A 24,227-nucleotide genomic window follows, 5' to 3' on the forward strand; every position below is an offset into this window, starting at 1 on the left:
AGCTTCAGAAACAATACTGACTTGGTGATTGGGAGATAGGTGGAGGGTGGAGCTTCAGAAACAATACTGACTTGGTGATTGGGAGATAGGTGGAGGGTGGAGCTTCAGAAACAATACTGACTTGGTGATTGGGAGATAGGTGGAGGGTGGAGCTTCAGAAACAATACTGACTTGGTGATTGGGAGATAGGTGGAGGGTGGAGCTTCAGAAACAATACTGACTTGGTGATTGGGAGATAGGTGGAGGGTGGAGCTTCAGAAACAATACTGACTTGGTGATTGGGAGATAGGTGGAGGGTGGAGCTTCAGGCCAAAACAAAAAATGACAACATAAACATCAGTTGAGGGCTGCAACTCTCTTTTTAAACTGGAATATCCTGGCTTGAGTGCTGTTGTCAGTGACATAAGTATTTGAAATGAACATGATTTTTATCAGGGGTTTATCAGGGTCATTTTATGATTCGTTTTATTATTGCTCTTACGTACAGCTCCTTTACTGATCAACCAATTGTGGACAATATTATCGTATTCTATAAGGCATAAATTAGGCTTAACTTTAGAGTTAGAACGCATGAGACATAAGTGATTTAGGTCCTTTGCTTTAGCTGCAGTGATTGGTGCAGCAACTTTTGGCAGCAGTCGTACCAAGGCCAGCGGAATAATGCATGAATACCAGCCAAGAAGCGCAACAGCTGAATGACAGGAAGGATGTCTCCCAGAGGGTACAAACTGTGACAGAGGATACAATGCTCTGTTAAGTCCGTTCTTACCTTGGACCTCTTTGTCATTTCGGAACCACCGGATGGCGGCAGCAGGTTTGCTGCCTGACGTGGTGCATGTCAGGGTGACTTCATCCCCCTCCATGGCTGGCTTGGAAAATCCTGTGATCTTTGGTCGCCCAGGCACTCCTGTGGTGCAAGGATGAACATACAGTATATATATATATATATATATATATATATATATATATATATATATATATATATATATAGAGAGAGAGAGAGAGAGAGAGAGAGAGAGAGAGAGATGACAAAAGAGATTATTGTTGAGTAATAATCTAGTATAGTTTTGCGTTGCATTCCTGTAGACGGCCGAGAAGTTATTTGATAATTGGCAGCAATTTATATTCATACATCCATATTTTCTCCAAACACCATCAAATATATTATTTACTGTATAATTTATTTTAAGATTGTTTTTCAGGGGAAGACGCATGGCAGACAAAAATGCAGAGCTATCACAACAATGAGGACAGCAAAGGAATTACTGAAACATGATGGATCCCTCACACAATTAAGAATGGAAAAGGTATATCGACTCTTTCTTTTCATCAATATTTCATTCAACTTCTTGCTCGTCTGCCTCGTCAGGGAAATCCTACTGAGACGCAAGTTTAAATGAATTAACACTTACAAGATGGTTTTTTTTTTTGTTTTGTTTTGCTCAGTTTTTGAATCTTTTACCACATTTATCTTACACATGTGTGTAACGATCCTTTTATAAGGGTCTTTTGTTTGGCAGTTAATGAGATATAGATGCACTACTTGTTTGTGGCTGCTATCTGTTTTCCTTCACCAGCGAAAACTGTAGTTTTCAATGCCAATACATAATATTAAAATTCGATATATGCAGGTATTTCTGCTGTCAGAATGTGAAGAGTTGATCAAAAGTAACTGGCTTGTTGGTTTCCCTAAAAGCATGTACTCACCCAGAACAGTGAGGAAGGCCTTGGTGGTCTTTACAGGCATGGTGAAGAGTGAGCAGGTGTACTGGCCTTCATCTGACAGGCCCACGTCACTGATTCTGATCGTGAGCTCCTGCGACGATGCTTGCAGCAGCTCGATTCTGTTATCCCTCAGCGCTATAAGGAAGAAGAGCACAAACAGACGCAGACAGCACAGGAAAAAGATGAAGCTCATTAAAGAGCAAGTTGCCAGCGTAAAGATTCCCAGCGTGACCTTCACCAGAACAAGGTTGGATGCGTTTGTGCGCTCACTTGTTACAAACACAGCAGTTGTGAAATACTGCAAATGCAGACAGTGGCCGATGGTTTTAAAAATGGTCTTTTTGGTTGTCAGGCTTATCCACAGTTAGCACGAGTACAGGCGGCATCAGTGGAGTGCACTGGAGCATAGCAGCAGGAAAAGCTTAAAGTCCTACATTACAGTATTTATTTTGGTAATGATTTACCTTCTAAGTATTGATTTATACTTGAATAAATTTTGCAACATGCTGTGCTTGTGACATCTTTGACTCACAATTACACCCCTGGGCCCACAGGAAAGCAGTAAGGACTAATTAATAAGCACTTAGGATAAGATAAAAAAAGAATTGTTTGGAAATGTGTCTTGCATGAAGACATCCAGACATCAAGACTTCCACATAAATAACAAGCAATACATAATTGATGGCGGAAGCTGATGTTTTTCAAAATATGAGAGAGATCACATGTCATATGACTTGCCAGAGACACAATTTCTTTAGTATAAGCTGCATAAGAATCTGGATCTGTAAGTGTTTGACCCACAATATTAGAACAATATGTAACATTCTAGCCAGTGGGCTTTTAAGCTGCATAGAATTACTTTTTTAGCGTCCGCATATTGCATAACAATCTGCATCATAGACTGAAAATATATAATAAAAGATGTGACATTTCTTTGCATTATTGCATTCTTTGTAACTTTATGTTTTAAGAACATTTGTTTAAATGTATCTGTAAAAAGAAAAGTGTGAAAGGTAAGGGTGAGTATATTACAGACAACCAAAGTTGATAATGTCTGATTAACTTGATCTATTTTCTTTTTCAAAGAAATTAATGAGACCAGATGCGAATTAACCTCCATTTGAAAAACCTTTACTAGGAAGACATCTTGTTTTATTGTGATGAAAGCCAATGTAAAGTCCATAGACAGAGCTATACATTTGAGCTTGTCTATGACGTTTAAACTTCTGTTCAAATAACCACATTTGATAACTTCAGTAAACAAAGCCTATCTTATGAAAATTGAGAAAAAAAGTTATAAAGTACAAAAAACAAGTAATTTAATATTTTCAAATAGGCCTGTAGAGTTGAAATTTGAAAACTGCATTTATTTTATTGATTGCCCTATAAAGAGATACAAATGAGAGGAATCAATGCTACATCATCCTCTGTGATGTGATTTATTTATTCTTTTTACATGTAACCAGCAACCAGCAAGTGTACAATTTGCCATCTAAAGACTGGGTATGGTGTTTTTAATTATGATTTTCTCTCAAGCATAAGGAACAGAAGTCAAGCCCACAAGATAATACAGGGTCCCTTGGGAGGAGGTTTCTTTGGTAAAAGCACCATAATGAGTGAAACTTTGCACATTTCTGGAATGATGTGAACATCAGTGGAGCACTGGGAAATAAACTGTCACACTATCACACTTCTAACCATCCCACTTGAGTTTACTGAAAATTAATGTGGTGAAAAACAATGCGGACGACCTAAACACAACTGCAGAACTACACACCAATACACGTAGATCACTAAGAGTGACAACAAATCCTAAAATAAAAGCTTGTTGTGCGAGCTCTCCTTAACCGGGCACCGCCACCACGGTGAACTGGGACGTGACTGCACCCCTTATAAACCTATGAAAACACATATCTTAGCTGAATAAGGTCATCTCATACCTGTCATCTCTTATACAGCTTTAAATTTAGAATTACCGGCTTCTACGCTATAACAGCCTATTTGAAAATATTAAATTACTTTTTTTTTGTACTTTACAACTTTTTTTCTCAATTTTCATAAGATAGGCTTTGTTTACTGAAGTTATCAAATGTGGTTATTTGAACAGAAGTTTAAACGTCATAGACAAGCTCAAATTTATAGCTCTGTCTATGGACTTTACATTGGCTTTCATCACAATAAAACAAGATATCTTGCTAGTAAAGGTTATTCAAATGGAGGTTAATTCGCATCTGGTCTCATTAATTTCTTCGAAAAAGAAAATAGATCAAGTTAATCAGACATTATCAACTTTGGTTGTCTGTAATATACTCACCCTTACCTTTCACACTTTTCTTTTTACAGATAAATTTAAACAAATGTTCTTAAAACATAAAGTTACAAAGAATGCAATAATGCAAAGAAATGTCACATCTTTTATTATATATTTTCAGTCTATGATGCAGATTGTTATGCAATATACAAATATACAAATCCTAAAATAAAAGCTTGTTGTGCGAGCTCTCCTTAACCGGGCACCCCCACCACAGTGAACTGGGACGTGACTGCACCCCTTATAAACCTATGAAAACACATATCTTAGCTGAATAAGGTCATCTCATACCTGTCATCTCTTATACAGCTTTAAATTTAGAATTACCGGCTTCTACGGTACAAGTGATTTGAATAAATTACACATTCTTAATCCTCAGTCCCTTCAGGCCTGGCTGGCTCCCTCTCCAAGGACCTTCTTCCATCTAAAGAAATTAGAACCCTATTGAATTGCACTAAACAGGGAAATCTGACAAAATGCAGCGGGAGTAGGTGCTGATTAGGATTTAATCATTGCGGTCAATGTAAAGTGGTGTTGTACTAAATGAGGAGTGGCATTTAATTTTAGCCAAAAAACATACACACCCGACATGTGATACACTATTAAGTTAGATTGGCTGAAATGGTTATTAGGCTTTACACGGACATAGGTCATTATCAGCAGTGCTGTTCCTCATCTTCATTTACGCAGTATCATTTGATGATCATTATCGTTTAATCACACATGCTAAAAGGAGTTTGGGGGGGGGTGAAAAAACAAAGAGCAATGCTTGTAAGAAGTTTGTTATTGAAGACTTTTTGTTCTTGAAGAATAAAGAGCTGTGTAAATAAAAAACAATCTTCAGGAGAGAATTAAAATTTAATAACAAGCAGTGCCATCAGGCAGCCAGCTTATTATGTGCTAAGGGGCTTAATACAAACATTTGATAGTCTTACTGTAGCGAGCAGCATCCTGAAACAAACCTGCCGTATGTTCTTTGTAGTTAAGCATCCTCACTACAGAGCCTGGAAATGCCCAAAGGCTGCTGCAGTAAACAGCAAAGCCTTTCGGTGAATTGATGCACGGGAGAGGTGGTGAGGTCTAAGCAAACATCACACAGGAACTCAAAAGATGAGGAAGTACTGGCAAAGGAGGATCAAAGCTGCGAACAAGATGACCCACTCCACTTCCCCTGGCCTATGTCGCTCTAGCTCATGCGGCCCTTAGCAGAAAAAAACAAGAAACAGACAAACTGTTCCTCAAAGTACAAACACCTTTGAGATGCTAATAAAAGTTTCATCTGTTCTGTAAAGGGGATGAGAAGACGGAAAAAGGCCGTCTGGTTATCTGGTTAAAACTCTGTAGGCATTCATTGTAAAACATTTGTATTTTATCCCAGAAGCTGTAATCAGCCTTAAATGACGTTTTTAACACCTCATATCGTCTTGACAAGCAGGATTAAAATGTCACTTAGGCCCCGTTTACACGTTGCCGGGTATTTACAAAAACTGATATTTTCCCCTCTACGTTTTCAAAAATATCCTCGTTTACACGGACCCGCATGAAAACACTGTTAACGTCATGCCAGCCAATCAGAATCCTGGAAAAAACATCAACAAATGACACGTGTAACTTCCAGTTAAGGCTGATTTATGGTTCCGCGTTACACCAACGCAGAGCCTACGGCGTAGGGTACGCGGCGACGCACACCGTACGGCGCTAATCGCCGCGTACCCTACGCCGTAGGCTACGCGTCGATTTAACGCGGAACCATAATTCAGGCTTTACGTCCAAGACGGAACGAGAGTGTTGTGACAGAGAAGTGGAGTTACTTTTAAGTGTGACTTTAGAATATAAAATAGGTAAAATACAAGAAAATATTGACGGTGGCCAAACTAATTGTAAACACAGGTCGCACACATGACGCTGGTGAGTTTCTGGTGTATAATGTGACGTTCTGAAGCTTAAATCTCCGTTTTCCTCTGTTTTCCTCCGTTTTCCTCCGTTTTCCTCCGTTTTCCTCCGTTTTCCTCTGTTTAGACGCAAACGTGAAAACTGAGTTTTTGAAAATCTCCACTTTGGCCGGAGTTTTCAGAAATTATCGTTTTTGGGGGCTTTGAGCTGCGTTTTCGTGTAAACGAACGGCCAAAACGCATGAAAACGCCTCCGTTTTTGCTCCGTGTAAACGGGGCCTTAACCCAGTCTCCTACAGCTTAGTCACTTTGGTTTGTCTGTTCTTATTAAAACATTAAAACATTCTGGATATCTCCAGCAACAACTTCCAGGATGCACTGTTACCACCTTGGGAACTACAGTACACGGGGACGTTTGAAAGTACATTTAAACAGGTTTATAATAATTTTGGAAGATCTTTAACATATCTTCCTAGTTTGCTTTTTTATATAACCTTTTTCACTTCCTTTTTATTTATTCAGTGAAACCTCCCACCATTGGAATCCACTGAGGATTAAGCTCAAGTCTGCCATTCTCTCAAATTACCAACTCTATAAAGGCCTTTTAACAATGTCTCCTACTCAATAGATGTAAGGTACCGTTTCAAATACCAAACAGTGACCCAGTGCAATACAGACCACTGATAATTTCAAGTGACATTTAAAGCAACAAGCATTAAGCTAATTTCCAGTAAATCCTGAACGTCACATTACCATTCAAAATAGAAATATATCTAAATGTCAGTGAAATGCTGGTTCTGATGGACAGAACATGACTACGGATTGAGAAAAACAACTTATAAGTTATACAAAAGATGGCCTTGAAGGATTCTGTTTTGAACAGCCCTTTACATTACACAGCAAATCAGCCAATGACATATTAATGGAAAAAGATGTACATGTGTGAATAAGCAAAGACAGATGCTATGATTGTATGCCTGGGGAACTACCGGAATTCAATCCCGACTGGAGGCTCAGATTGTGGGCAGATCCGTCACAATCAGCCCCAAATGCCACAGCCGACAAAGCTTTTTTCCAGGTGTTTTAGGAAATCAATGTAATGAATAGGTTCATTTCCCCCAAATCCTTGCTAGCTCCGGCACTGCTCATTGTGCTTAGGCAGAATCATAAATCTGCACCCAGACCTTGTGCATGCTGCAGCCTTGCAGAATGGCAGCTTAACGGTTGGCAGCAGTACATCTCCTGTGATGGAGGCCTTTCCAAGGCTGTCTCAAATCAGTAAAGCTGCTACCCAAGTTCTCCCTCAGGGCAAACAATACTGTTGCTATGATTCTTTGATGCAAAGCGATGTTTGCCTTATTTCCTTGACAGGCCTTTTGCACCACCAGCCATGAGAGTGGAAGACCAAACAAAGGCACACTCTCCCGAGACAGCTGTAGTTTGTCAGTTCAGGTTTTACAACAAGCACCCTCTTTGCCGAAAGTCATCCAAATATGTCCAGAACAAAATAGAACAAATAATGTTCAAATAATCAAATATAAAAAGGATCATGATTTTGACATCTATGAGATGAGCTGACAGTGTGGTTAGCATGGAAGCGGGGATCTGGAAGTGCAATTATCGCATGACATTCACTTTGCCACTCCACTTAGCAACAAGGCAGATGTTAACTAATGTCTCTAATCCAAAACGATGGAATATCTTCTGACAGTCCACACTGAAAAAGAACATTTCACATCTACCCATTAGTCTTGGAAACAAGCTGATGGCTCTCGTGATAAGACAAAATATGCTTCATCTGCAGCGTTCCCATTAGACCCTTTCTGCATGGCCTAGAACCACTTTGAGCTAGATCAGAAATGTGAAAGCACGAGCTGTCCTTCAGTGACAACACAGAATCCTGGCATGCAACCCCCCCCACCTGTTTTCCAGCCAGGGACTCCACTCTTTGCAATTAGAGGGTGTTTGCTGCTGGCTGCGTTCGCTCAGCGACTGTGTGGGCGAATCTGGCCGCGTTCCAGGTCTATAGTGGCGCAGGCAGGGGGCTTTTTTCCCACCACACATGTGGCTGCAATTAAGAGAAGGAAGAAGCCTTGTTCCAGCAGACCATTGTCACGGCCGCGCTCTCAGATATCCCACAGAGCAGATGCTTCTCAAATTGGACTAATTTTCAGCGCTTGAAGCAAGGAGGGAACGAAGGAAGAAATCTCTCTGCAGCTATGCTGCGTACCTGCTTCAAGCAGTGAATAATGAGACTGAATATAGTTTTGTTCATCCATTTCTCAACCCACTGACATAAGCTTGAATGTACACTGTGGGATTTTTTTCTTTTCTTTTTTCCATGAGGTTGCATAATTCTGTTTACAATGTAGACTTAACAATTGGGCTTTGTGAAGAAATGCATGAACGCATAACAATAACTTGGGTGCTGTGAAAAGGAACCCGCTGGTATTCAGGTGGGATTCAATTCAAATAATTTAAACCCAACATATTCTCCGTTATTCTAAAGAGTCAGTATAAATACTACAGGGGAGTGCAATGTGGCATAGAGCTTAGTGTTTTACATACAAGAGTAGCTCTTCACATTAGCAATAATAGCAGTGCAAAGTGCCATAATGGTAGATTCAAATTTCAGTGAAGCTTGAAGTAAAGCAGTACACTTAAAAGCCCATTAGTCCCTGAGGAAAGACATTAGCTGTGGCCAAGAGACACTTTCCACTTTTGTCGCTCTAAAAAACAGTCAGTAAAGAGTAAACAACACATCAAAGAACAAACTTGTGGCTTGTCACCAGTGAAAATTCTCTCCTAAGACATTTTAAGAAACTACAAAAAGCCTACACCTGACATAGCCATTAAAGAAAAACAATTTGAGGACATATATGGCTTTTAAAAAAAAATCTCCTTAAGTAATTTTATCAGGTTGTTATTTAAAATGTTAAGCTATATGATATATTAACAGAACAAAGCAAAACAACAGCTACTAATACTAATAATACAATTATTATTAGTGTTACTTCTTTTGCTTAAAACAGCCATCAAGTTTTCTATATTTACCCAAATCAATATTTAAATATGCTTCCATCGGTGCTCACTCCAGTAATTGCATCCTCAGTGATTATCCTTCACTCTCTCAAGCTAATGAATGTTTTAATGCTCACATTAGAGCAATCATTTAGCACATAACAGCCTTTTGATTACAACCAGCCAATTAAGATCAATTTTGCTTTGTGACCTTTGCGATTCAGAATGCTGCATGCCTACATGAAATGCCATGGAATAAGAACCATGAATTCATAAAAGATGGGTTTGTGAAAAAATTTGGAATAACATTACACAAAGTTTACAGATAGAAAAAATTATATATGTAAAATCTATTATCAGTTCAAAACTTTGAAACCAAACCCAAATTAACTCTTCATTAATTGCATTATTCATAACATTCACAGGCACCATATCTGACAAAGGACTGTCTGTGCCTCCACGAATGTCATTATCATTCTCTACTGTCTCATTACTTAGGTTTTATCCTTTTCCGACAGATGCCAAAAGTGAAATACACCGTAATGAAGTCAGCAAAGGACTGCTCTGCTCTCATTTGTTCTGCTCGGTGATAATAATTCATAACGGTGGCGACATATTAAAGGGATAATTCTACAAAAGACATATGGTCTAAATCAATTTTTTTCATGATGGCAGTCCTGCAGAGTGCTGATCCCTAGCAGTGACCACTAATTGGTGTAATGTATGAGGGCAGCATTAGCTTGGCCATCACGGTGATCTATCTCTGTTTGTCGAGTGTGAGGCGGTAGTGTGTCAGAATCTGATCTTTGCTGTAGTGGAGTATGAAGCCTCCGAGGCTGAAACAGTCAAGGCAAGAGAGATAAATATAGTTTAAAAAGGAGTATGCCAAAAGAGCCAGCTGGCGTAATATAAGAAGAGGGTTCCTCTTTTTAAAAATAAGCAAATATCCAGTCCAAGTCATACTGTACATTACAAGCAGCAAGGCCTCAAGGTTACATTCTTTTGGAAATCTATAAAGTTGAATCACCGTCTTTTGGAAAAGCAAGAGATACTGATAAGATATTCTTCAACACATTGTACGAGTGGCCACCTTTTCAGTACTTCCCTGTTGGTCCACTGAAATTATGGTCTACCTACTAATAAGCAGTGGTGGACAGTAACGGAGTAAATTTACTTGAGTACTGCACTTAAGTACCGTATTTTCTGGACTATAAGCCGCTACTTTTTTCATAGGTTTTCAACCATGCGGCTTATACAAAGGTGCGGCTATTCTGTGGATTTTTCTTCCACCGCTCGGGGCGCTCTAACTGGAATTAGAATCAAAACTAAGACAAAATAAATGCAAAGAAGAATACACTACTTCTTCTTTAGCAGATAGAAGTAGGTAGAAGCAGATTTCAAACAGATAAATAGATAAATAAATACCGGTTATTTTCTCTTGGTTCTGTCCCGTTTTAATCAGCAAAATTTCTGCCGTGTTAAAAGGATCTATTTAGGTACAAACATGTACATCATTTACAGTTCAAAATCGTTCTGTACATGTAGTAAATATCTAATCTAACAACATAAATATCTGCGGCTTGCGTATCTTTTTTTTTTTAAATAGAGCGGATGCAGCTTATATACAGGTGCGGCTTGTATATCTTTTTTTATTGTTTTTTTAAAATAGAGCGGATGCGGCTTATATACAGGTGCGGCTTATAGTCCAGAAAATATGGTATATATCCAGAGGATTTGTACTTTACTTGAGTATTCGATTTCTTTGGTACTTATTACTCTTACTTGAATACATTTCCAAGACAAATATTTTTACTTTTACTTGAGTAAATTTCTAGGAAGGCTGAAAAGTACTTGTTACTTTCAGGTCTGCTCTTTTTTCTTCTTCCCTAAAATCCTACTGGACACAAGCTGTTTTTGTCAAAGGAGGAGACCTGTCACAGTGCACACTCTCCACTGGGATGTACGTAAAGCGGAAATACGTCAAGCCTCCTCAAAACGATACCGCCAAAGTAGCCTGCGTTTGTCAAGACAGAGCCGCAACAAGTCAAGACATAGTCAACAAGTCAAGACAGAGCCGCAACAATGGCTACAACATTGAGTTATTGAAAGCAGAGATGTAGTTTTTTGTAAAGCAGTGGTCTTTGAGGGGGATCCAGACTTAGTTGGATGGTGCAGGTTCATTTGGTTTCAGTTCATGATTGTTAATAAACTCTGCATCACCTGCTGTCCTCTTATGATCCCATTCATTTGATTTGTTTTTGGTGTTTCTGCAGGTTTTATATAACATTGTGGTTCTAAAAGCAGCACATCAGTGCAGCTGGTTTCAAAGAGTTCATTCTCAGAAACAAGAGTTAAAAGATCCTTAAATTAATTTAGAAAAAATATAGTAATTTACTGATGTGGAAAATAAGAAATTTACTCTTACTCTTACTTTTACTTAAAGTAAATTTAAAAGCATTTACTTTTGGATACTTAAGTACCTTTAAAAGCAAGTACTTTTCTACTCTTACTCGAGTAATATTTTGACTGAGCTACTTTTACTTGTAACGGAGTAAATTTTGACCAGTAGTATTTGTACTCTTACTCAAGTACTGGGGTGGAGTACTCTGTCCACCTCTGCTAATAAGCCACCTTTTTCTTTTGGATGCTACAATTACAAAGATTCCTTGTTGATACTGAGTACTGGGCAGATTTTTAAACTAAGAGATAAAGGGAGTATGTCGATGTCAATGTCGGCACAATCCCGACAACACAAGCTGGAGCTGTTCTGCTCTCTGCTAAACGCTGAGGTTTGTTTGTTTACATGTAAACACTTCTTGGCCTTCACTTACCACAAGGCCAGAGTGAGATCTAAAGAACTCCGGCAGAACTTGGGCTGAATGTTCAATTCTGTTCTAAAATTTCTAAATCCCCCTTAAGTTTCTAACAGATTTGATGCAAAATAAATCAAATGCAAAAAAAATATTTCAACATCAATGTTAATAGCTTGCATCATTCAGCGTGCCTCCCTCAGCAACATTTCAGAAAACATCAGTTGAAATCTGGTCTCCACATTGGAATGACTGAAAGAAACCAGAGAATTTTAAGCATCTGGTCTTACAGTGTTTTATTGATTTAAAAATTATGTGTAGTTCAAAGTACTTTGTTACCATTACAATGTTATACCCGGGCAAATTTAAGGAATTCAGTCTTACACGAAACACATAGAAATCCCTTATTTCTGGGCTTCACTAGCTTCTCTTTTTTTTCTTTTGTCATTTGTCAGACCCGGTTCAAAATGAAACAAATTATAGACAGGGCAGAGATCAGATTTTGTCTCACTTTACACAGCAGCTGTAAAACTCGATTGATATAATATGGAAAGCCAGTCTCAAAGGAATTTAAAAGGTCATTTTAATACTCCTTTTCCAGCCACCCTATTTTATATCAAACTCCAAACACATCGAGATAAATGCCCTTATCTTTAATGCTGAGCTTGAGGGAATACGAGGGAGTAGATTTATAAAAAAAAAAAAAAAAAAAAAAAAAAAAAGGCCCTGCAGAATCATTACTTGTGTTTGTTGAGCATACAGAATCACAAGTAAGAGATGGAGGGAAAAAAAGCAGCTCCGTGTCCTTTGGGTTACAGGTCCAGTGTGACAAACTGACCCTGCTCCGTCTGTAGACAGAGGAAAGGGGGGATTTGAAGGAATCTTTTGAATCTCAAGATAATTTTAAGCAGAGAGCTGGGCAAGCGTCAACAATGACTAGAAACACGGGGAATAGGAGGTATTGCACAGGCATTTACAAAAATATACCTAAAATTATTCACACCAATAATAAGGGAATGCATCTGTTATGTACGACGGAGAAAAAAAATTTGGAAGTTACGAGAATAAAGTCGTAATATAATGAGAATAAAGTCGTAAAATTACGAGAATAAAGTCGTAATGTTGTGAGAATAAAGTCGTAATAGAATAAAGTCGTAATATTATGAGAATAAAGTCGTAATATTACGAGAATAAACTCGTAAAATTACGAGAATAAAGTCGTAATGTTGCGAGAATAAAGTCGTAATATTATGAGAATAAAGTCGTAATATTATGAGAATAAAGTCGTAATATTATGAGAATAAAGTCGTAATATTATGAGAATAAAGTCGTAATATTATGAGAATAAAGTCGTAATATTACGAGAATAAAGTCGTAAAATTCCGAGAATAAAGTTGTGACATTACGAGAATAAAGTCGTAATGAATAAAGTGGTAATTTATGAGAATAAAGTCATAATATTATGAAAATAAAGTGGTAATTTATGAGAACTCTAACAGGAAGAGCTTCTTCTCCCTGTGTTAAAATGAAGAATATTGAGCATCTTGTGAAGTTATATTTATATATTTATAATATATTACAACTTTATTCTCGTAATATTACGACTTTATTCTCGTAATATTATGACTTTATTCTCGTAATTTCCTTTTTTTGTTTTTTTGTTTGGCCCTAATACTCCGTCGTAGTTATGTATATGCAATAATGCAAAAATCTATTCTTCTTAGTGACAGGAAACAATGCCTTAACTGCTTATAAGCGAGCAAGTCCTCCTCAAGCTCCAAAGTTAGATGTTGGACTGAAAGTTAGCGTCAGATCAAATGTGAGATTTTTCATTGGTCCCTCAAGAGAGGGCACGAGCGGCAGCAGAAGACTGGCAGCCGCGGCCCCGCGCCAAGCAATTAACTGCTGATTTGGCACAACAGACATTTCTTTCCAGGTGTTCCACCCTGTTCTACGTGTGAAGCTTGTGTTGTTCCACGCCTCCCACTTCCCCTGATGGCCTCGCAGGCATCATATTAGTTGTGCCAATAAAGCTTTTCATTTTGTCAGCAGGAGACGGAGAGGAAGTGTTCCCACACTTAGTCCTGGCAACCTCTACTGAGTGGGCAGCATTCATTTTGTCGTCCCCATCGCTCGGGTAAGAGGATTCAGAATTGCAATAGGAATGGCTACAGAGATGGGCAAAGTGACTACGTTTTTTAACGCTCCCCAAGCTCTCATCACTGAAATCCACACATGAATGCAAAATGGTTTGACCAGAAGACATGCTTTAGTTAATAACATCTTACTTTATACTTCAGATCAGAAACAGGAAGATTTTACTCAGTGTCTTTCTTGACAAGAATTTTAAGAACTGATATCAAAAAGATTCTGGAGGGAAAAAAAAAGAAAAGAAAAAAAACAATGCTAATTTATTGTACACTTGAAAATGTAGGGAAATAGGCATTAAAAATGCATTTGGCACAGCAACTTCTGCTTGGATTTGCATCATTTGGGCATGCCCGCACCATTCACACGAGAGTGTCTGTAAAAGATTAGGTTAACTTTGATTTAATTGTATTTGGAAGTAATTTAATCTAATAAAACACCCTAGACCTCATTACTAAATGTAATCAGTTGTCAGCGAGAAAGTATTTGTTCAAACCAGGCTGTGGCTCTCGTTCTGCTCCTCACCGTGGCATCTCTCTCTCTCTCTCCCTCTTTTTCCCTCTCCGTCTCTCTCATGCCTATCAATTGTTATTCAAAGAGAGAGTTCATCTTCAATCACAGAGCAGATGATATTGTATTAGCAGCTACAACATAAATGAAATGGGTAATATGCTGTGAGAAACACTGATAGATGAGCACCTCGACCCTTACAAGACCGGTCCACTGCTATACTCCCTTTCATCCCAGTTCCAATTTATCAAATCCAGACTTTTGTCACCTTTAAATTGGATTTAGCCGGTGACAGCACATTATAATTCATTCGAGCTGGTGCTTTGTTTCACAAGATTGCAACAGTCTACTTCCATATCAGAGTGACATCCAAACAGCTATACAAATGTAGGGCAGCGAAGATACTAATTAATCTCAAATCATCTCACGATCCACAGGCATTACACTGTTGTAAACAGCACCGTCAGTGTTGCGTGATTACAAAAGTACAATGCAAAAACAGTCTATTTATGTTTCCTCGGCGCCCCGGGACATCAACGGAGACGTAAGTTCATTAAAAATCTGCTTCAACAGGACGGGTAATGAACGTGTAACCCTTTTATTGTTGTCTTTTTAGTGTATTCAGTCAAACTGAGTGCTCGTGGGCAGGAAAGCAGTTTGAACATTCATAATTTGAAAAATTAATGAAAAAGACGCTGATGTAATAAAATCTGCCTCAGACATCTTCATCATATCGTAGCGTTTCATCAGTGGGGCTATTATCACTGGGAATATTACTTACCTTTCTTGTCCCCGAAGAAAAGGGTTTGTTGTGCAGGGTTTGACCACTGGAGGGAAGTGTTATCATTGTATTCCACACGGCAGGTCATGTTGGCCGTGCCCCCCTCCACCACCGTCACATTCTTCGTGATGGGGAACTGACCCTGGGCACCTGTGGGGTTAAAAAACAAAGTTGATTTTTTTTTTCTTTTACAGAAGCTGTTTGCGAATAGCTGTTGGTGTATTTCCCTTGAGAAATTAATGTTCCATTAGAATTAGTAATTTGACAAATTTTGCATTAGATCATCAGATAGCTCAAAAATTAAAACGCTTTGTTGCATCACTGTAAAGCAAAGATATTTTGATAAGATCCTGGGTGACATGGTTTTTAGCTTTAAAAGAGAGCTTCTTTTTCTTCTTTTTCCTTTTTTTTATAGTGACAACAATAGTAGGCTTTACCCTCCCTGAGAGCCTTCCTTGTTTCCTTATTGCAGGGTCCTAATTGGTAGCATGGCCTAATTAGAGGTAGTCATGTTCTGCTGGGGACGGTGGAGTTGCAGCTGGGTGGTAAATTGACACAGAATCCCAGACACTGTGGGCCTTCGATCCGAGCGACTGCTGTGCCCTGAAACAGCCACTCGTCACAGTGTGCAGGAGACATCCAAATGAGGCCTAATCACCCAGCCTTGCTGGATTTTACCTTCTTATTCCACATTTGTACTTGTCGTCTCAGCAAAGTCCTCTAATTACACTGCAGAAGCATTTTTATCCTGCTCGAGCTTTATTGAACTCTGCCAAGCTGCAGAAACGCGCCTAAAACCAACACTCCTGTGAAGGGGATTGAGATTAGAGCCAGACCAGACGAGAAATTTAAGGGTGACAGTACGGAACAATGTAGAAGAAATAATGAGTCATATTCGGTGCCGTCTTTGCTGGTAAGCATTTCTGTTCATAATGTAATCTTTATATTATAAATATGGTGGTGATAAATGTGTGTGAACTCCTTGGATTAACTGTTGTCGGTATAAATATCAGTCTGTGCGTTTGCTCACTTCTTCTACTGGCTTTGTGAACATTAAATAGTTGTGTTCAACAATGACACGAGAAATGATAATAATAATGTGTTTACGACTTAAACACATTGACTCGTCTGTAATTCTGGCGAACATCAAGTTCAGATCACATTTCATGGGGTTCACATACTAATTTTGAAGTAATCAGTTGGTTTCCTTAGCTAGAAAATCATTATTATTGTTGTTAATTGGAATAATTTGAAGTTAAATTCTATTTTTTAAGTGAATTTAATTAAATTGTATTCACGCCTTTGCAACATTGTTTCGAAAAAAGCTTTATTAATATAGTTTATTATTATTATTACTTTTTCTTGCACGTTGATGCACAACATCAAGCGTGACAAAGAGATGAAGGGAATAGGTCGGCCTCATGACTATTCCCAATTATCTAAAACCCGATCCTGCTATTTAGAACAACACCGAGTCAAATATCATGGGTGTACATCACGGCCCTGTGTTTCCTCTTGATTTTATGGCTTGTAGATTAATGCGCCTACGTTTGAAGGTGACATCTCCAGCTCCTCTAGGTGCAGTTCTCTGCAGGGACATTGCGACCAAGGGACCAGCTGCCTGCCTCATTAGTCCCACTCACACGTGGTCAGAGCGAGAGGTGGGGCAGCCAACGGTCGCTGGACCTTCCTTGACCTCAAATTTCCTGATAGAGCTCCATATCAGCTCAAAGTGAAGGTTAGGCCGTCTATAAACTGTGATGTAAAATCATTCCATCAAAACACATTGTTCTGTGAAACTTCTCTGCTCAGTGGCCAGTGTCTAACATCTGCTCCGTCTCTCTTTCTTTGTGACCACCGTGTCAACGCTCTTGTGTATAACTGATTATTGTTTTTTTTATATACAATTCATCATCTCTTTTCTGTCTGCATTTTGTTGTTTGTTCCCAGAAAGTCTAAGAAAGAAGATAAAATCCATCTGTTTTAGTTTGGTATTCAGTAAAAGACAGTTGTGAAATATGAATAAAGGATATTTGCACAATTTAAAGTATGACATCAGTCTATAACTCAAAGGCAGCGTTTTGCCCCGTTTACACGGGGCAAAAACGGAGGCGTTTTCATGCGTTTTGGCCGTTCGTTTACACGAAAACGGAGCTCAAAGCCCCCAAAAACGAGATTTTCAAAAACTCCGTTTTCACGTTTGCGTCTAAACAGAGAAAACGGAGGAAAACTGAGATTTACGTCACATTATGCAACAGAAACGTCACCAGCAGCGTCATGAGTGCGACCTGTGTTTACAATTAGTTTGGCCACCGTCAATATTTTCTTTTATTTTACCTGTTTTAAATTCTCTCAGACTCTCGTTCCGTCTTGGAAGTAAAGCCTGAATTATGGTCCCGCGTTAAATCGATGCAGAGCCTACGGCGTAGGGTACGCGGCGATGCGCGCCGTACGGTGCGCGTCGCTGCGTACCCTACGCCGTAGGCTCTGCGTTGGTGTAACGCGGAACCATAAATCAGCCTTAACTGGATGTTACACGTGTCATTTGTTGATGTTTTTTCCAGGATTCTGATTGGCCGGCATGACTTTAACAGCGTTTTCATGCGGGTCCGTGTAAACGAGGATATTTTTGAAAACGTAGAAAACATAACCAGCAAACTGGTTGTCACGCGGTGAACTTTACTTGTAAGTACAATTCAAGTCAAAGCTTTTACTTTTATTGGAGTAATACAAAAGAAAAAAACAACAACTTGGTTTGGGAACACTTGGGAACCAGCATTATTATCAAACTAGAACTACCTAAATATGAAATACATTCTAAACAACACAGAAGGTAAGAAAAGTGAAAAATCAAAACAATTTAAGAAAATAAGCTATACACGATAAGCAAAATATACCAGAAAATGATCTTGGAGTTGGATAGCGCAAACATAACCAGTCAAGTGTGAATAGAGTTGCACATTAGACGATATGAACTGCTATGCAAAAATTTAGGAAGACACAGAACGCTCTCAGGAAGTCAAACTGAGCTCTGGTGTCATATAGATGAAGATTTGAAGATCACAATGTATGAATCAACATATACTGATAGTTCACTGTATCTATACACATATATAAATCAACATATACATAATTTGTTCAAAAAGGCACAGCGATGCTTAATAATTACCACTGACATGAATAATCATTCATGGTAAATATTGTGTAACAGCAGGATAGCAGGACAATAACGCTGTGACAAGAACAAGAACAGCGATATTCAATCCCGACCAAAACAATATTGGTATGACTTGGATTAACTTCTTCAGTCGGAGAGATGAGGCCATTAATCACAGAGAACCGCTCGTTCTTTCACTTCTTTTGCTTGATTAAAGCTAGAAACTGTGTGTGCATGTCTAGATTGGTATATCAATATCAGTCTCAATCTCCTGAGCCTTTAGTGCTGACAACATTTAGAAATGTCAGAACAAAAAGGCACAGATCTAAATAACGACATGAATGACGGCTGAACTCCATTTAGCTGCTCCAGTCTCGGAGTCCTGGAGCGCAGTTGAAGATTTTTGCTTTCCCTAATTGAGTGAATTGAATACTAAGTATCCAGTGTCAGCCATGATCAGAGTTGGATTCCCTGCTCCCAGGAAATGCTGCTTCACCTCCTTTTTATCTCCCTCTCTTTTGGAGTAGGACAGATTGATGCATGCTTTATTTAAGAATTATGACAAAGTGTTCCCACTATGTCTAGAGAAAGCAGGTTTCAAGTAGGATTATGATATTATTAATCATACTGACTGATATTATTAAATAAAAACGGGGGGGTACAATGTGTACAATCACTCTCAGTGGGAAAAGCAACATGGTACTGACGAAAAGAATTAAGCATATTTTGAATCCATCCTCTAAACAGTTTGACGTGGAGATCCACATTACAGAAACGTGCAAAGTACTAGATATAAGTTTAGCTATATGGTTACCATTTTCTAAGTTTATAACCACATCTTTCCATGATCTCATGATGATGGTTCTCATGGGACCCAAAGAAAAATGGCACAGAAATCATAACGGGAAGCAATTTGTTTTCAATTGCCGGGACGGCAATAGCTCAGGTGGTAGAGCAGGTAGTGCAATGATCGGGAGGTTGGCGGTTCAAATCCAGTTGCAGGCTGTGTGCTGCGAAATGTGCTGCAATTGTGGGGCCGAGTTTCCCGCGCTGTCCTGCGGATGTGACGTCAAATGACGCTGCATGTACGTTCTCCCCGTTCTCCCGTGCCGGCTTCACTGTTTTGGTGGCGCTAATGATGCTCCTTTAAGTGTAGCACTTTGAGATTCATTGAATGTAAAGTGCATTACAAGTTAAATTCTTTATTATTATACGTTAAAGTATAATAAATGCTAGTGCTAATGCTATTTACATTACATGTGTATATACTTTCATCTGTAAATAGAATCTCAGGTCTTCATTATTCAAATGCAGCTTAACCTTTTTTATATTTTTTATATTATTTATATCTCTTATATTGTTATATTTCTTATTGTTTGCACTATTGTTTCTTATTTGTCTTGCACTGGATAGGTGATGCTGCTTTAAATTTCACTGTACCCAGGTACACTGACAATAAAGTATTCTATTCTATTCTATTCTATTCTATTCTATTCTATTCTATTCTATTCTATTCTATTTCTAACAAATAAAGTTCCCATTAGGGTTGTTGAACACATTATGGTTATAAAACCAATCAAAATATAGCCTGGTTACCTTGTAACCTTAGATGAACTTCAGTCCTATTTAAACTCTATTTAAACAGAATAAAACCTGAGTCAGTCTTTAGCTACAGTCTTAAGTATTTTAGTCAGTCAATTGTATAGCTGAAAGAGACATTTCTTCAGTATTTGCAACGTACTGTAGGCTGATATACACACAGAGAGAACCAGCTCAACCAGCCTGGCTCTACAAAGCCTAGTATGGATGTACTTAAGCAACGCTTATAGAGGATCTTAAACACAACTGAAATACTTTATCGATTAGAAACAAATTTCAAACCTAGTGTGCCTGTGGCATGTTTTTGTTTGTCAAGCTCTAATTTTTCTTTGTAAAGACTAGTTATGGTAAGGGACAGGAGTATATGGTAGTCACCCAAGGTCTTGTAAGAAATAACATTCAAGAATTTGCCAAAATATTCATTACAACTTTAAGTGACTGGGGCATAATGGTTGTCAAAACTAAACTGTGATCGCTCCCCATTCAAAATTGTATTACAAAGAGTTACCTATTTAGGAATTGTAGTCACAAAAGAATGAAAATGAAAATTCCCCATCTCTAATAGACTGAACCTGCTGTTATGGGAGAATCTCCCAATTTCATTAATTGGAAGAATCAATGTTAGAAAAATAATCTTTGTACCTCAGATATTATATTAAAAGAACACTTCCAAATACCTAGACTACATAATTATGCCCTTCCTGTGGGGACATAAAACTCACAGAATCTGCAAGAAACATCTTGTCCTTCCAAATTGTATGGCCTATTCCCGGGCTTCATCAATGAAGACTTTTACTTTCTGGTTGGACAATTCAATGGTGCCACCTCATTGGCTAAAGATGGAGCAAGAAGACTGCTCCTTATTCCATAGGTGCAATTCTATTAGCTCCTACTCAAACTGATAGCATTATTATACATAATTACATTCACATTTGGAAACAAATAAAGTCCCATTTTAACCTAAAGCCTATTTTCTAGCGCAACCTATTGTTAAAACCAGCCTTTGCTCCTTCCAGTATGGACAAGGCCTTCTCCACATGGAGCAGAAAAGGCATTCATTATATTGGTAACTTGAATATGGGGGGGATGTCTTTCTTTCTGTCATTCACAGAGGAGGTACGGACCAGGGAGGAACAACTTCTTCCTCTATCTGCAGACCAGAGCCTATTGACGTAAACATGTAATAGGTTTTGAGAGAATAATGCAATCAGCGATAGATGACTGTCTGAAATTAGCACTGGACAGAATTAAATTACTCTCCCACATTTATAATACATTTAAATTTATAATAAAATTTGTAGTCTTAAGAGTAAACACACTTGTTCCACTAACGTAAGACATTCAGTTTAAAATTATATGGGGCATTCTACCGAAAAAGTCCAAAATGGGTCTGGGAATATTTTAAAACATTGTACGTTTTATTCCCAAAACTTTGTCCCTATTATATTGTACCATATCTAAAGGTCACATATCAAGTGAAAGAACTGTCAATCTTCATATTGTATTTTCAGACTGTTTGGGAATGTTTTACCTCTCCCAAAATTTGTCACGACCGAAACATATAATGCATTTTACAAAAAATACATATTATGTCAACCTGATTAAATTGTTCTTCCCTTGTCTAAATATTTACATTTTTACAAATTTTTCAGGACAGTTATATACATAGATAAAAATGAATATTTTAACAAATGTCAAAGTTTATATTCTACAGTTCTTCAAAAATCGAATGCAATATTTCTTTGTAAAATGCCTAATGTTGATCAGATTGGTTTCAGAGTTGATATTTGAAGAAACAGAACATAAAGGTTACAAATTAGTATCATTATATTAGTTGATAACTCAATATACTTTAATTATTTTACAAAACATTCTGTGTTTCGGTCGTGACTTCCACTGTTTCGGTCGTGACCAGTATTCAGTTTTCAAGGTTGTATCACTCAAATCTAGGCTGTCTATGGTGAGAAATGCACAAACACATATTTGTTTAATACTCAATCAAAGAATTTAATTTTAAATTTTAAATATGTAAATTTGCTTAAAGGTGAACTGTGTGAAAATTTCTCCCATCTAGTGGTGAGCTAATAGAATGCAAACAACTGAGTCGTACTCTCCGGCAGTGGCGGCCTTCAGGGGGCCCGTTTCAATATTTAATATGGGGGCCTATATTACTATATTTGCCAGCTATGTGTCCTGCGTCCGTGACGCATTATAAGCTGAAAGAACGCAGTAAACGCATCCATGCGTGACGCATGGATGCGTTTACTGCATTGCTGTTATCAGAGTGGGCGGCAGCCGCTGCTGTAGTCGGTGCAGATGCTGGACCAAAGAAAGAGCTCACTTTCGGAAGACTACTGTTACCTTTCTTAATTTCCAGTCCTATCTCCGAACCGTAGTTGGGAGAGCTGGTATTTAAATACGGTTTCTGGCTCGTTGCTGGTAACCGGCGGTTGTTTAGGAGTCCGGGGAAAGTGAAGGAAAAAAGGACGGAGGAAAAATACTGTCCGTGCAACGTCGCACATTTATTACAAACTTGTAAAGAGCAAACAAAACACGTGAGGGCCGACGACTGAAACTAACGGAGGACACACTGAAAAGTAACTGAACACGTGTACCGGTCTTCCACACGCGCACACCTGCATCTCCCTCTCTCTCCTCCGCTGCACCCACACGTCTCACACACACACACACCCGAACACAGACACCGCCTTAAAGGGGACCGGGCTGGCCGGTTACACTACTCACAGCTTTCTTTTTTATATCTGCTAATTTTTTGCTTTTCAGCACCACTCTGGTATGTTCGTTTCATTTTTCTTGGATGTTAGCTGGTTAGTTGAATGGCGGGTAGTGATTTATTATTGTGTCTTCCTTGCGCATTTATTTTTTTGTCAGTCAGTTGGGGGCCCCCTGGTGGCCGGGGCCCGTTTCAACTGAAACGGTTGAAACATAGGTAAGGCCGCCTATGCTCTCCGGGCAACACGGCAACTTCTGGGTAAAACGCGAAAGGCGGACCGAGTTTGTCCCCTTTCAGCAACCGTATTCAAAGATGACGAGGGAATATGGCCGCCTTCTGCAGTGCGCGCCCTCTTTATGTATAAACAAATCATTTCTAAGCCTACGAGAAAGATTCCATTTGTATGCGAATGTAATAACACTTTAGTAAATATATATTTATGACAGCAATATTTGATTTTTGCTAATAAACAACCAAATAAGTTACACAATGTAGCTTTAAAATACATTATTGACATGATTATTTAAAACACACATTTCTAAATGATGGGGTTAAACTACTAATCATTATATTTTGTCACAACCGAAACGATCATGTCACAACCGAAACATTGCCAGATGTTTCGGTTGTTACCGTTTCGGTTGTGACATTTTTAGCTAATTCTTCACAAAGCTACAGAATGCTAGCAAGCACATGGCTAGTTAGCATATCTTTGAAGACTTGTTCTGACAGAAAAACATAATATGTTGAAAAAGAACCAAACATTTTATTCAAATTTAAGTAAATACATGTACGGTCTTGACATTTTTTAGCGTCACGCACTGGTTTTCAGACTTTAGAAGCCATTTATTTCAGAAAATGATGGGAATCAGCAACTTACCTAGCATTCATGTGGCAGAGGGCTGCTAGTGCTTCCCCTTCTTATAGATTCAGGGGTGTGGCTATAATCCAACCTCAACCAATGGATCACAAATCTTGTGTTTCGGTTGTGACATAACATCTGGGGACACTATTTTTCAGCATAATTCTGTTAAAATTATTACTTTTCCCCATAATATATTGAAATATTTCAACTTCTGTCCAGACTTAATCACAAATATCTGTTAAACTACACTTCTGAAAAAAATTAAAAAAATGTTTTTGGTGTTATTTACATGATTTTGTGGTGCCGAAGAACGGGAGTCGGAGGCGGAGTATGAATGTTGAAAGCAGGCGCGAGCCGTTTATTAACATCAGCCATTCAAACCACAACAACACAGAACGGGAAGCGTAACGTCCGTCACTGCGCCCTATCCGGGCGGAACCACATTAACCCGCAGAGGGTTCCTAAGTGAATTATGTAACCCACTACACCAGCCCCCCCAGAATTCACCCATAGTCAAAATCCCCCCGCCGCGGGGGAACGACAGCCCGACCCCTACGGGTGCGAAAAACCGGGGTCGAGGGGGGCGGGGTCGAAGGTGCGGCCGCACCAACCGCAGAGCCGGGGGGCCGACGCGCCAACAGCGGCGCGGGCCTCTCAACCGGGGGCAGGGACGA

The 24,227-nt window shown here is 38.8% G+C and overlaps 1 protein-coding gene across 3 annotated transcripts in view; it reads right to left on the reverse strand.

Annotated features, from left to right (window-relative positions):
- Positions 1 to 24,227, reverse strand: part of cadm2b (cell adhesion molecule 2b) — a 195,877-nt gene that overhangs the window by 21,560 nt on the left and 150,090 nt on the right. For all 3 annotated transcript variants that reach the window (XM_061720427.1, XM_061720428.1, XM_061720426.1), the window contains 3 exons: positions 15,199 to 15,348; positions 1,708 to 1,860; positions 770 to 907 (listed from right to left, as the gene is read on the reverse strand). In XM_061720427.1, the coding sequence (XP_061576411.1) occupies positions 770 to 907; positions 1,708 to 1,860; positions 15,199 to 15,348 (441 nt within the window). The remainder of the gene's footprint in view (positions 1 to 769; positions 908 to 1,707; positions 1,861 to 15,198; positions 15,349 to 24,227) is intronic.

Source organism: Cololabis saira, chromosome 4 (assembly GCF_033807715.1).
Source record: "Cololabis saira isolate AMF1-May2022 chromosome 4, fColSai1.1, whole genome shotgun sequence".
In the NCBI taxonomy this organism is placed as follows: Eukaryota; Metazoa; Chordata; class Actinopteri; order Beloniformes; family Belonidae; genus Cololabis; species Cololabis saira.